Source organism: Papilio machaon, chromosome 27 (assembly GCF_912999745.1).
Source record: "Papilio machaon chromosome 27, ilPapMach1.1, whole genome shotgun sequence".
Lineage (NCBI taxonomy): Eukaryota > Metazoa > Arthropoda > Insecta > Lepidoptera > Papilionidae > Papilio > Papilio machaon.
The window spans coordinates 1014901-1030867 of NC_060012.1; the positions used below are offsets into that span (position 1 = coordinate 1014901).

At 33.7% G+C, this 15967-nt stretch overlaps 1 protein-coding gene across 2 annotated transcripts; it reads left to right on the forward strand.

Annotated features, from left to right (window-relative positions):
- Positions 1-151: 151 nt before the first annotated feature.
- On the forward strand, positions 152-15967 carry LOC106714139 (regulator of chromosome condensation). 2 transcript variants are annotated; one of them, XM_045684725.1, is made up of 14 exons: positions 152-307; positions 592-687; positions 3843-3954; positions 4286-4373; positions 6402-6581; positions 7185-7316; positions 7772-7868; positions 8602-8739; positions 9336-9501; positions 10234-10355; positions 11915-12069; positions 12601-12795; positions 14561-14612; positions 15269-15967. In XM_045684725.1, the coding sequence occupies exons 2-14, from the start codon at positions 597-599 to the stop codon at positions 15523-15525; spliced, it is 1785 nt and encodes a 594-aa protein (XP_045540681.1). In that variant the 5' UTR covers positions 152-307; positions 592-596; the 3' UTR covers positions 15526-15967. The 2 variants fall into 2 exon arrangements, with proteins under 2 accessions (XP_045540681.1, XP_045540682.1); XM_045684726.1 differs by lacking the exon at positions 152-307 and adding an exon at positions 322-498.

The following is a 15967-nucleotide window of genomic DNA, read 5'->3' on the forward strand; positions in this document are numbered from 1 at the left end:
AATATTTTCATTGTCTGTAAATGTATTATAATATAAAAAATCGTTTTAGTTTAATTTTGTGACACGAAATATTTTGATCGCATCTTATTGACTCTGTGGCCAATGTGACGTCATGTAATTTTAGTCATCTATAATCTATGTCATTGTTAACTTATCTGTCGCAGAACCGCAGCAAGGCCAAGCGAAGCGAGTGAAGGAAATGCACGGGATTAGTACTCTGTTGAAATAATACGTCATCTTTTATTCCAAAGTGATTTCATATATTCGTTTATAATTTTGATTACAACAATCATTTTTCATTAAAACAGTAAGTAAATTAGACTAATACAACACAGTACTTTTCCGTATGTTACGGGTGCGTTGTTTGGTTTATGGTGTAGTGCTATACAAATGCATAATATAACCTATCTACGCTTTACATAAATCTATGGGGACGTAGCCTTGTAATTGATGCAGATGCAAGTGATGTGGATTTGAGAAGCGCATACGATTAAAAAAGTAACGAAAACGTAATCAATTCAGTGCTATAAAGAGAAAAGCGTTTGCCGCGCTCTGTGGACTGTTTATTGACGCGTCCATTGCAATTTGCAGGCAATATGCCGGCGGCGCGCGGAGTAAAACGGACGGCGTCCAAATCTTCGGCCCCTGCATCAACAACAGGACCAAAAAACAAGAAAAAACGTGGAGGTAAGCGTTATAACAATGATACGGACAGTTGTTTTCTTTACATTTCATTACAACGTCAATGACCTGTCAAAGCATGATGGCGGGAAACGCGTCGCTTATATTGAGGTTTTAGTTGGCGCTAAAATATGTTTTAACATAAACTAATTTGTTATTCATAGGTAATTTGCATTATAAATAGTGGCGCGTCTCTCTATTATTACAATTATCGTATTTAGCTGTAAAGTTACGTAAGCGTTGTCTAAATGGAATTTTTTGAGGTTAACAGATACGGATCGCTAAGTTTGGACAAGGCGATATTTCGGCTTTAAAAACGATAGATAGAAGTAGAAAAGAGGTCCTAAACTGTTAAAATACTGTTAGAGAGTCTTATTAAATTTATAAAACAATAATAATCACATATTTGCGTTTTGGCGCCATATTTCTTTTCAGTATAATTTTGGCGCGTTTCATTCTAAGAACAGCTATAGGCAATGTGAATTTGCATTGCAAGTTGGGTATAACGGCGTTTAACTGTATATTGCAAAGCCTGTAGCGAATACTTTCTCTTTAGACTTATCGCGCGTTTATCACTTATAAATGTTTTTAACACACGGCCTAGTTAGACTTTAGCAAAAAGTAAAAAAAAAACATTGTGCGTTTATTTACTTTTTTTTCTAACTCTTTGTGATGAGATGCTTAAATATAAACAGAAACTGGAAACAAATTACTTAATATTGATTTCAGGAAGAGCTAAAACTTTTATTTAGTTAGTAGTTGGGGCTCAGTTTTCCGCAACTCCACGACAAACGCGTATTTTGCGTGAAGGCAGGCTGTGGGTTAGTCCAGCCAGCCCAGCTCGCCAAAGAACCCCAGCACTCCCAAAACTTACCATTTTATAAGTAGTTTGTATTCAAATTAGAAAAATCATAGTGACTTATTGCTCAAGATTAAGTAAAATTTCAGTGACAGTGAAAGGGTTAAACCATAACTGACTTACTAACCAAGCAAAAGTAACCAAAAATAAAATAGAATCATTTATTCAGTTTAGCGATCTCATTTAAAACAGAAATTTCTTTATGATGTAAAAATAATAGGTTGGATTGTATGAAAGAGTAATATGTGTAAGAGAGTGAATTCAGACTGATAGACATGTATGAAAACTACACACTGTGCCAATATGACATACGGAAGTGGACAGAGAGATGTTGATTATAAATATTTCTAGTTCAATTTAATAGAAATGAAAAATTATAACAAACCCGTCCAAACAATTTTTACCTTTATAAGGCTGTAATCAGACTTATAAAAAACAAAAATATTTACATCATCAATTTAAACATTCATATTCCAAACTAAACAGACAATAAATCATATTAATCCGTGTGTTCGAAGGAAAGGGTATCAATCATCGTTCCTTGTGCGTACTGCAAAGGACTGGAACAAGTTGCCGGTGTCAGTTTTTCCGTCCAAGTACGATATGTAGGCCTTCTAGAGTAGAGTGAATAGGCATTTACAAAGCTAGCGTGTACCATCTTTAGACCTCAGCATCACTTCATCGGGTGGGATTGTGGTCAAGCTTTTTCAATATAAAAAAAGCCATGTACAATGTAAATATAATTTCTCATTATCATTGAAAATAACTATACATATAAGATTTCTACACTAAACCATCGCAATATCCATACATTATATAATACATGTTATCTAAAACTCTTTCAATTGTGAGATAAGAAAATTATGTCACTTGAAATATATACTTTAATGACCTCATTGAAAACCTGTTTTTATTAGTCATCCTAATTTTAATATTGAAGGAAAATGTATAAATTTAATACATAATATTAAACATTTTGTTTACTACAAAACATTAGGTTATGATTTTAAGTTTTAGAGGAAGTCTGTATGGATTGGTTGAAAAAGGATATGCATAAGTGAGCGAATAATACTAATATTATAAATGTTGATGTTTAATTTAAATTAGGGATTCCCAAACTATATTGGAGAAGTGACCCATTTTCCAAAATGAACTGTTACCTCATACCCCCCATGGCCAAATTACCTAATTTTTCAATTATTATTATTCATTCTGACTTAGGTCAATAGAAGATAGAGTGAGAATTAGCAATGCATTAAGTTTGACATTGAACCCTTTAGGTATCCCTGATTTAAATGGATAGATAGACTCTATGGATTTGTATAAAATTTGTCATAGATATAAAACATAGTCTTGAAGAACACATAGGCTGCTTAATAACTATTTTATTGCTTCCTACTGATGTATATGACAGATAAGAAAGGTAAATTCTGACAAGGGTCTGTTTTCGTTGACATTGTCAGGGAGGCACTAGTGATCTTTTTTAATTTAATGTCACTTAGTCTACTGGGTCAGATAAGTCTGTTGAACTATGATATAATTTAACATAATTTGTTTATCAATATAGTGTTAAGGTCAAATGTTTGAGTAGTTATTGCATAGTATAGATGTTGCCCTCGACTTCGTCTGCGCGAAATTAAAAAAAACGTAATTAACCTATGTGTTCTTCCAGAGTATGTTTTGCATTTGTGCCAAATTTTATCATACGTTGAGCTGTTTCGGAGATACCTTCAAACAAACATACATCTAAATATTGACATTTATAATATTACTAAGATAAAATGTATGTATTTTTTTTTGTGTGTCAATTTAATTATGACCTAAGAGCCGAAACAATTTTGGCGAGTAAGGTGTCATTCAATTGGTATTTTTTGGCCTCCAAGTGTCATAGATGTCTTTTTTTATATATATATATATCTTAATATATATAAATCTCGTGTCACAATGTTTGTCCTCAATGGACTCCTAAACCACTTAACCGATTATAATAAAATTCGCACACCATGTGCAGTTCGATCCAACTTGAGAGATTAGATAGTTTAAATCTCAAATTATAGTCGCAATTTTAATTTATTGCTAATTATTTGTCTGTTATTATTTGACAGTCACAATTATCTTTTAACTCCAAATGATTCTAACAGATGTCGATACCTTTCGACTGGGTTGAGTAAGTAATCGATAGATGGCGCTGCTATGGTAAATCTACGAACGTGTCATATAAGCTTATTAACTGCGCGCGGACGGAGTCGCGGGCGACAGCTAGTATATATATATTATTTATTAGTGTCTTTTTTCATTGTAGCAGTACAGTTAGAGATCCCCAGTGCACCAAAGAAGCGCGGCCGCGTGTTCGCTTGCGGTCAGGGAGATGTTGGACAATTGGGACTCGGAGAGGATGTTGTGGAGACTACAAAGTGAGTATATATTTGTACGTTTGAAACTTTTATGTGTGATTTTTAATAAGAGTAATTGGTTTTGTTTATAAATTTATATTTGAAAAGATAATATATATTTTTTTTAAATTATATTTTACATATTATAACTGAAAAATATCTCAAACTCACCTAAAGAAATATTTTTTTTTTTTGAGATATATAAAGGTTTTTATGTTTGTTTTGTCTTTGTTCCTAGATTTAGTTATTATTAGATCTAAAAGTAATTATTTCTATAAAGTTTAGTACTATATTAATTTTTGATTTATTATTTTGTTGTGTTCTTTATATTATATGATTAGTTTGTTTCCAGGTTCAAATATGTATCAGGTCTTGGTGATAAAATAGTAGATATACGTGCAGGAGGGATGCATACTGTTGCTATAGATACTGATGGAAAGGTAAATATCTTACTTAATATTATAAATGCGAATGTTTGGATGTATGGATGGATGTTGGATCTTGATGAAATTTGGCATAGATGGAGAACTTAATATGGGCATACAGAAGACAGGCGTCAAGTGGAAGTAATTCAGTCTGAAGTCTGATGAGTGTGGTGCCGGAGACTTAATTTTAGTCTGCTTTCCCTTCTCACCCTTTTTTTATAAGGAATGGATGGAAAGGGGACGTAGTTTTGATGGAGGAGACGCATAGGAAGGGAAAATATCATCTTTCTGTGCCTCTACCATTATAGTAGGTAGGAATCTTCAGAACAACTCAATGGATCTCGTCTGAAAATTCAAAGATGTTGAACTGAGTCTGAACTTAGGTTACTTATTAAGTTTTCTTTTATGTTGTATGGATGAAGTCGCCAGCGACAGTTTAGTTTTACAGGAAAAATTTTATTATTAGACATAATAAATTAGTCAGAGGTTTTGCGAAGGTTGTTCAAATTAAATTACTATAAATCTTTTTTTTTTTTTTTTAATTATAATCAATGGTACATTTATTTAACAATTTTTTTTATATTTAATTCTTTTGTACCTCTTTAAGAAAATAATTCAGATGTATTTAAGTAGGTACTTCGTATTATAAATAATCCTAATTCGATTGCATAAAATTTAGTCAACTTAATTCTATAAAATAAAGTTAACTTAGTCTAAGTCGAGTCCAACTTTGATAAGCGAAAGTCCAAAGGACCGCAATATTTTCTCGCTTACAAAGGTTTCTCTCGTAGCTGTTTCTTCACTTATGACAGTTGTCCGTTGAGACAATGTCTCTCGCTTTAACAGGTTTCTGACCTATTCGGATTCGATTGTATTTCTTACTATTTTACTAATTTTATAGCTTCACTAGCTTTTACCCGCGACTTAGTCCGCGCGGAATAAAAAAAATTGCACACAAGATAAAAAAAGTTCCTATGTCCGTCTCCTAGTTCTAAGCTACCTCCCCATCAATTTTCAGCTAAATCAGTTCGACCGATCTTGAGTTATAAATAGTGTAACTAACACACACACTAACATTCTTTTATATATATAGATCATTCATTTAAAAGAATTTCAAATACTAAACCACAAATTAATCTAAAAAAAAAAGTTGTAATAAACGAAACTAAAGTCTTCATGTTTTGAAATAACAAGGGATAAAGTTCAAGGGCGGCGATGTTTACACTTCTTGCTTCACCCCCCCCAGGGTGCAGCGACCCCCCGCCACGCTCTCTATGGGGTCACGATGTTAATGAACTCCGCGTACTTACGTAAAACGATAGATTTACTATGAAGCTTACTAATATTATAAACTAGCTTTTACCCGCGACTCCCGCGCGGAATAAAAGTAGAAAACGGGGTAAAAATTATCCTATGTCCTTTTCCTAGTTCTAAGCTACCTGCCCACCAATTTTCAGTCAAATCGATTCAGCCGTTCTTGAGTTATAAATAGTGTAACTAACACGACTTTCTTTTATATATATATATATATAGATTATAAACAGGAAATATTTGTTTGTTTGTATTGAATAGGTTCAGAAATTACAGAACCGATTATATCCAAACCGATGTCTTAATAATAAATGCGAATGTTTAGATGTATGGATGGATGTTCAAAGATATTTTTAGAATGAACGCATCTTGATGAATTTTGGCACAGATTTAAATATAGTCTGGAAGAACACATAAGCTAACTATTAAATTTTTTTTAATTCTTCACGGACGGAGTCGCGGGCGACAGCTAGTATATTTATTATTGCATTTTTTAATTTCTTGTAAAACCGGACATAGGTAGGCTTTTTATTTGCATATCTGTCCAAAATAAACTGTGTCCGGGTTGTTTTTTTTTTGTTCGGATTTTTATCTACAATTTTTTTATCAATAATGTATAGTGTCCGGTATTTCTACTCAAATGTCCGGCCAAATTGTTCCGTCCGGTTATTAACATCTTCTAGTTTGGTATATATTGTTTTTTTTTTATTAACATTTGTATGTTTATTTCAGGTGTGGACTTTCGGTTGTAATGATGAAGGTGCATTGGGTCGTATAACAAAAGGTGACAAAGACGAGGGCACGCCGAAGACGGTGTCATTACCACAGAAAGCAGTGTCAATATCCGCTGGTGACTCTCATACAGCTGCATTACTTGATAATGGTGATGTGTACGCGTGGGGAGCTTTTAGGGTATGTATTTAATGGTCGTTTCCACTGGTGCTACTTTTGTTTCTATGATTAGTTGAAATCAGTATATGTTATAGTAAAATGAAGGAGTAGAATAATGTTTTTATTTGATTTTTTAATTCACAAACCTTTCGTTAATTTTAGAAATTGTTTTTTTAGTGTTTATTTATTTTCATTACATACAGAAACTCTAATTTTATGATATACTAGGTGTTGCCCGCAACTCTGTCAGCTCGGAATGAAAGAAAAAATATAAATATCCTATGTGTTATTCTAGACTATGTTTTATATCTGTGACAAATTTCATCAAGATCCGTTGAACCGTTCTGGAGATATCTTCAAACATCCATCCATCCATCTAGTTTATAATATTAGTAAGATATATAAATCTTACTAATAAATGCGAATGTTTAGATGGATGGATGGATGGATGTTTGATGGTATCGTCGCAACGGCTTAATAGATCTTGATATAAATTTGTCACAGAAGTAGAACATAGTCTGAAACAACACATTGGTTACTTATATTTTTTCTTGAATTCCTCGCGGGCAGAGTCGCAGTCGACAGCTAGTATGTATATATATATGTAATTGCAATCTACTGTAGGACTCTCACGGCAGCATGGGGCTGGTGGTGCGTGGCAGAGAAACTAAAGGCTGTCAGGAACCGATCAGAGTTGACATCGGTGAGACAGCTGTGGCCATCGCATCCGGTGGTGACCATCTTGTTATATTATCTGTAAGTTATTTTTTAAAATATTAAAACTAAACAAAAAAAAACAATTAAAAAATCATTTTTTTTGTATTTGGATTATTTGCGCCTGTTATTTTTTTATTAGCAATCATCAATCAGTGGATTTTTTTTTTAAAGATTCAAGATGTACTGTGGCAGAAGTTATTCAAATATTAAATACCGGTTACAGCTATATCTAAGAGACTGACAATATTCAGTTGTAATAACCGATGTTGTATTTATTATAACTTTTGGTCGTAGAAAGATTAATACTGTAATTGTTGAGTATTAAGATAATGTGTTAGAAGCGAGAAAGTACTCTGCCTACCCCTCTAGGTTACGAGCGTGCATTTTTTTATAACCAATATGTTAAGTGGTTTTTGACCGTCTGCAAAATTTAGTTTGACATCTCTGAATTATGCGGTATTGTTAGTTAAGGGACGATGTATACTACATTTCAGACATCAGGTGCTGTGTACACAATGGGTTGTGGTGAGCAGGGACAACTTGGTCGTCTCTCACAGCGATCAGCATCCAGAGATGCTCGTCAGGGATTCAGTAAGTTTTTTTTCACTTAACTTATTAATTAAGTACATTTTTAATTATATATTAACAGTTTACTGTGACTTTTTCAGTTCAGAATTAAAATAAAAGTAGCCTAAGTTAGATTTCGCATATAAACCTTTCAGTTAAAATCCCGTCAAAATCTGTCTAGAAGTTTCTTATATTACTTGGAATAAATGCGGATTTACGGATAGACAGATAATAATTTCAAAAATTGACTTTGACATTTTATCTGTCTGTTTGTCCGCAAGTTTGTTTCGTGTAATCTCCGAAATGGTTGAATCAATTTTGATGGCACTTTAACAGTAGACATGCGAGTATATTGTACGCTAACTAGCTATCACCCGCGACTCCGTGTGCGAGGAATTAAAAAAAAAACATAATAAAAAGCCTATGTGTTCTTCCAGATAATTTTCTACATCTATGTCAAATTTCATCGAAATCTGTTAAGTTGTTTTGGAGGTACATTCTAACATACATCCATCCATACATTCGCGTCTTATTATATATATAGTCAGAAAGTCGTGTTAGTTACACCATTTATAACTCAAGAACGGCTGAATCGATTTGACTGAAAATTGGTGGGCAGTTAGCTTAGAACCAGGAAACGGACATAGGATAATTTTTACCCCGTTTTCTATTTTTTATTCCACGCGGACGGAGTCGCGGGTAAAAGCTAGTTTTTAATATTCAAATGAGATTAAAAAAACATTTTGTTTATTTCCAGGTGCACTTCTAACGCCAGCTAAAGTGACACTAAAGTTAGGCGCATCCCGCATATGGGCAGGATGTCATGCCACATTTGTGTTAGACGCTAATGGTGACAAAGTGTTTGCATTCGGACTTAATAATTACGGACAACTAGGTAAGTCTGAAATTACTAAAAGAGTCCCTTAAGTTCTACACTAAGTGATGACTTCAGTTATAATTTAGCGATTCTGAGAGAAGATACTTAATCTAATATATAAAATTCTCGTGTCACAGTTTTCGTTCCCGTACTCCTCCGAAACGGCTTGACCGATTCTCATGAAATTTTGTGAGCATATTCAGTAGGTCTGAGAATCGGACATCTATTTTTCATAAACTCCCCCCCCCCATTTAGTTTTTTTTTAACTGCCCGCGGACGGAGTCGCGGGCGACAGCTAGTTATAGATAAAGTAGTTGTGTCCCGCGGCTCTGTACACGCGGAATAAAAAAAAATTAACCTATATATACTTTGACACTATATTCTACATCTGTGTCAAATTTCATCAAGATCCGTTGAACCATTCCGGAGATACATTTAAACATTCACATTTATAATATTAAGTAAAATTTAAATTAAATAAACCTCAACTATTTTTTTATGTCATACAAATTTAACCTCGTAAATCGATTTCGAACTCAGGTTATTTTCCACAGTAAAAGGCCTACTGAGGTATGTCTTGTTCATAGAAATAATCTAGATTATATAATTTCCAGGTATAACTGGTGAGAAACGTAAAACAGCTATATTTTCACCAACGGAATGTGATGCGTTTACCAGTTTGAATACAACATGGAGTGCAATAGCTTGCGGACAACATCATTCCCTTGCTGTAGATGGTAACGGACAGTTATATGCCATCGGACGGACTGATTATGGAAGGTGAGTTGTGTATACTTTGAACTAGTTGTTACTCGCAATTCTGTCTGCACTGAATTTAAAAAAAAAATAGTAGAATATGTGTTCTTCCAGATTATGTTCTACATCTATGTCAAATTTCATCAAGATTCATGCAGCTGTTCTGGAGATACTTTTTTAAAAACATCCATCCATCCAAACATACATCACAGCTCACTATACTTACCACTGAGGAGCTCGGAGCCTACCCTAAGTTAGGTATGACTAGGACATAGTCAATGTTGACCAAGTGCAGGTTGATTTCACACATATCATTGAATTTCTTCTCAGATTTGTGCAGCATCACCTTTTTCCTTCATCGTAAGAACATCAGATAAATGTACAGATTTAAAACACATTGATATATGACAGGATTCGAACCCAGGACCTGCAGATTACATGCTCCAAACATTCTCATCTATATATATAGTCAGAAAGTCGTGTTAGTTACACTATTTATAACTCAAGATAGGTCGAACTGATTTAGCTCAAAATTAATGGGGAGGTAGCTTAGAACTAGGAGACAGACATAGGAACTTTTTTATCTTGTGTGCATTTTTTTTTATGCGCGGACGAAGTCGCGGGTAAAAGCTAGTTTATATTAGCAAGATTATAAGTTGGCAAACCTAAATTCGCCTAAATAGCGAATGAATTGTATTGGAGGTTTAAAAAAATATGTTTTTATGTGTTGAATTAACTGAAATTTATTATCAACAGGTTAGGTTTGGGTGAGAGGACGGAAGATGCTGAGATGTTGGAGCCTGTACCCAAGTTACAGAACAAGAAGTGTATTAGTATATCTACTGGTATAGCAAATTCATTCGCTGTCACTGATAATGGTTAGTATAAAATAATTAACAATTACACCAGTGATTGTCAAATTTATTTCTTTCACCGCCCCCTTTGAAAATCAATTATATTTCAAAGCTAATTTTTATTCAGCCCTAAAACTTAAAAACCACAATTTTATTACTTTAATTAATTTCAATGCCCCCCATTTTGGGCCCCTTATCGCCCCCTCCTAGGTTTCAAACGCCCCCAAGGGGGCGTTATCCCCCACTTTGGGAAACACTGACTTACAATATCATAAGATTTCCAAGACTATTATCAATACAAGACAATATTTTTTTTATATGAAAAAGTGGCAATCGAGCAAACTGTCAGCTGAATACGCTGAAATAGCAATGCTATGGGTCATAGACAGCAAATACAGATGCATTGTCTACCTTTAATCAATGGAGAAGATGCACAGAAAGAGGATATTTCTCCTTCCCATGCGTCCCCTTTTCCGCCAAATTCACTTCCTTTCCTTATAAGAAAAGTGGTGGGAAGGGAAAGAAGTTTAAAATAAGTCCTCCATCACCACACTCATCAGACTGTAGTTGGAATTACTTCAACTTGAGGTCTGTCTTCTGTAAGGTCGTGATATTTCACTGAGCGAGGACAATTCCTACAACTGATGTTGTTGCTGACGTCTACCATTGTTAAATATTTTAGCTAGAATAGTTTAGCACAGTTTTTTTTTGTTCGTTCAGAAACATTTGCTGCTTTGGATGTACATATTATTTGATTCAATAAAAAAAATATCGATTAAATAATAATTGAACGATTTTTGTAGAAGGGAAAAATATTTCCCTTGAGTTTGAAAGGGTTAAATAAATTTCCATTGATTAAAGGTAAGCAAATTTGAATTTGCTGTCAACGGTCTCATTCTTTCCTTATAAGAAAAGGGGTGGGAAGAGAAAGGAGTAAAAAAAACTTGAGAGGTGTGTTGGGACACCCGGATGTAACGAAGTTCTTTTCTATTAATTAATGAAGGAACCAATGTTTATTCTATGAATAAAAAACTTAAGTCTTCACAAGAAGTACATTTTATTTCTATGAATTTTCGTTATATATTGTCACGTCGTTGCCATGGTGAAGTAGCGCTCATTCGTCGTTAACATATTTACTATAGCAAAAAGTGTCGTGACAACTTTTCGTAAGAATTTTTTCCATCTAGCCCCCTTTCACAACGCGCGATAAGGAACTTCGTTACAATCGTTCCAAAAATAAGTCCTCCATCACCACACTCATCAGACTGTAGTTGGAATTACTTCCACTTGAGGCCTGTCTTCTTACTTTATTTGTAGATATATATATATATATATATATATATATATATATATATATATATATATATATATATATACAGTCAAAATCTGTTATAACAACATCGAAGGGACTATTCATATTGAGTCGTAAAAACCGATAGTTGTAACAACCGGTGACAGGTATTAATAGGAAAGATATATATATAACATTCAGCCAGGACCTTTGATTTTGGTCAATTTAACCGGTATGTTGTTCTAAACGATGTCGCTATAAACGGTTTTGACTGTATAATGTATTTTTATAGGCGAGGCGTTCTCATGGGGTATGGGCAGTGAGGGTCAGCTGGGTACAGGCGCTGCGACAGACGCCAGCGAGCCCACACCTCCCAGCAGCGCCCCCTTCGACACCAGGCCACCCATTGCTGTCTCTGCTGGTGGTCAGCACACTGTCATACTGCTGGTCAGTAAGCATACCATCTAAAATTATACGCCGACATTTTTTATTTCCGTGAGTTCGGTCTCACTTTACAAGAAGACAAATTTTATAGAATAACTAGCTGTCGCCTGCGACTTCGTCCGAGCGGAATTAAAAAAAAATGCTGAAACTTAATAAGTAGCCTATGCGTTCTTCCAGACTATGTTCTACATCTGTGACAAATTTCAGCTAGATCCGTTGAACCGTTTTGGAGATACCTTCAAATGAACATCCATACATCCAAACATTCACATTTATAATATTAGTAAGATATCTAATATATAATATTCTCGTGTCACAGTTTTCGTTCCCGTACTCCGCCGAAACGACTTCACCGATTCTCATGAAATTTTGTGAGCATATTCAGTAGGTCTGAGAATCGACCAACATCTATTTTTCAGTTTTTTTTTTAACTGCGCGCGGACGGAGTCGCGGGCGACAGCTAGTAATTGCTATAAAAATATTTATTTGTCATAACAGTCTTTATTATTAATAAATAAAATATTTATTCCTAAGGAGGAAACAAAAGAGTTATCTCCGCCGCCAGAGAAGAAAGCGGAAATGGAAACACAAGAAGAGACAGCAGAAGAGCAGGAACCAGAAGTAGAGAAGGTAGAGAAGAAGCGGCCGACGAAAAGACAGAAGAAGCAAGAACAAGACGAAGAGATATCGTCCACGTCGACTGCTCAATCTGCGGAAGCGAAACCAGAGGTAATTTTATATACTTCATTTAAAATACACAAAGAAATAAATTCCTTTCCCACTTATTGAACAGCACATTGTGATAAAAGCTATTTAGTTTGTATGTTTATATAATAATAGACCTGACTAGACATTTCACAGATGGGTAGGATATAAACGTCCTTGACTGTACAGTCTTGTTTGCGTTTCAGTTATTAAAGCCCCTATTTAATATAATTATGTTGATTTTATCAAATAAAAAACTTATTACGTCCTCTGTATTCTGTACGTATAAATAAATACCTTTAGATATTTAATCCGGAGCACAAAAATAAGACGAAAAAGAGACCTAAGTAGGTCTTTTACTGGGGTAAATACCCTAAGTGTTATATATAGAACAGAGTATTAAAATCTACACTCGTTTAAAGTTCAAAATTGTAAAAAACAATCCATCTATAGATTATATATATCTATGATAATACGTTTTTTTTTTTAATTTTTACCATTTCAAAGCTGAAAAAAAGGTTTAAATCACTTTACAAATGATAGACTTTAGAATTTATTTTTACTAGTTTTTTTATTCTTAGTTACAAAAAAGACATAAGATACATTAAATGTGTCAATTCAAAAATTATTTAAAAGGAATACATAAAATGTATGTAAATATAGAAAAAGAAAAGGCGCGTGGCGTCAACGAAGCGCGTGGTCTCCGCCAAGAGCAAACAACAATAGCGCTGCGGTATTCGCTTTAATTCATTATATTTTACATTATTATAATGACATTTGTGACAAAAAAAAATCTACAATTCCCAACAATTATAATCCACACCAATCTAGGGATGAAAAGTAATAAATTACCCTTCTAAAAGACGGGCAAAATATGCCTGTTGCGTTTAGAAAGCTAATTTAACTTCTATGTACAGTCGAACATAGATACGCGAGAGTCTAAAGATCTCTCAACGAACCCTCCACAAGCGAGAAACTTATGTTTCTCGCTTGTGGAGGGTTCGTTGGAACCGGAGACTCTTATCCAAGTTCGACTGTTGTAAATTTTATTTCATTACTTTGCATTTTTAAATATAGGTACCCAAACTCAAAATAAATAAATTATGTGTAGATTTTTTTTGTACAAGTGTCATTAATTGAAATATATGTAGATTGTTAAATTGACAAATAAAATAATGAAATATATATGAAATATGAGTAGTTTACGTAAGATAAAGGTAAAGGTTCCGTAGTTATATGTTTGTGATGTCCATTTATATAACTTGGTGAACTGGTTAAGTTGGTATATACATAAGTATAGTTACAGTCGAACCTTGATAAGCGAGAGTCATTGTCCGGTCCCGACAAACGACCTCTATAAGGAAGAAAGAAACCTCTATGAGCGAGAAAAATTGCAAACTCTCGCTTATCCAGGTTCGACTGTATATAAATTATGTTACTATTATATCTTTAATTTAGTGGTTATTCATAAAGTTAATACTGTCGAAATATATGTACCAAAATGTATTACATTTGTTTTTTTTTTATTTAAAGATCATGTTTCATGCATTTGATACATTTATTTTGACAGTGAAAATCCACTGTAATAAGGATTGGTTAATGTTTTTATTGATTTGTAATAATATTAGTTAAAAAAATGGTTACGTAATTTTGGGTTAAATATCCATTAACTATAACTCGAATTATATGATTGAAGAGTATTGAAATTTTGGTGTTAGGAAGATATGCATGTAAAAAAAAAAAGGAAAGGAAACTTTGTGTTGATTTTTTTTTTGTTATAATTTTACAGAAAGTAAACGGAGACGAGAAAAAGGAAAATGCAATGGAAGTTGATGAAAATGGTGAGTGAGAGTTAAAATAATAATTTAATTTTTAGTCTGTGATCATCATCTCCTTGTTCTTGTCCCATTTATGTAGGGTCGGTGTACCAGGTTACCCTCCTCCAAATCAATCTGTCTATCTTCATCTCCATTGTCACCCCCCTTTCTTGATCATGTCACCTTTCACGCAATCCATCCATCTCTTCCTAGGCTTACCTCTACCTGTGTATCTCCACAATCATACTTAATGTTCTTAATTTAAAAATTAATTTAATTAATTAATAAATTAAATTTTTAATCTGTGATATTATACGTAAAATGTACATAAAAAAGAACAACAAAGAAAAAAAAATACAGAAGAAATAAGATTACTCATTGAAGTAAATAACAAAATAAACTATAATCTATATATATAAAAGAGAGTCGTGTTAGTTACACTATTTATAACTCAAGATAGGTCGAACTGATTTAGCTGAAAATTGATGAGGAGGTAGCTTAGAACTAGGAGACGGACATTGGAACTTTTTTATCTTGTGCGCATCTTTTTTATTCCGCGCGGACGAAGTCGCGGGTAAAAGCTAGTATATTTAAAAGATAAAGTAAAATTATAATATATTTTTTATTTACTTTAATTTGACAATTGGAACTAATTTTTTATTTATAATAAAATTTTCCAGATAAACCTGATGACAAAAAAGAAACAGAAGACAAAAAACCGGAACCAGAAGAAGAGAACGAGACAGAAGAAGCGGAAAAAGCAGAAACAAACCAACCCGACACAATGGATACATCCAGTCAGGAGACAACGGATAGTGAATCCAAACCTATGGATACGGATGGACAGACGGATACACAGAATGACATGAATACAGACAGACAGACGGACAAGATGGACCACATACCTACCGACAATGCCTTGATCACTTCCGCGTGATGAACTCTGTATGTGATAGCTCGGATAACTGGATAGTAACAGGTAAGTGTACACTCACACTCATCTACAACATACACTAATTGCCACACTTAGGGGTCGTCTATTAATCACATGATTTTTTTTTAATTTAATAAATACCCTTGATATCAAATTTTTGTCCTCCGCCATATTTATTTGTAATGTTTTGTAATTTTTTTTAAAACTCCACCAATCTCTAACATTTAAATGACCCGATTCATGTTACACTTAAAATAGATGATTCCTAAGTGCGACACTTAGTGTGGATATCTCGTACTGAATTTATAGTATGGGATTCATTAATTAATAGCGACTGAATTAACCTGTAATCTATGAGTCAGTATAAAATACAGTCCAACCTAGATAAGCGAGAAACTTCTATAAGCGAGATAATATTCTACTTGAACTCTCGCTTATCTAAGTT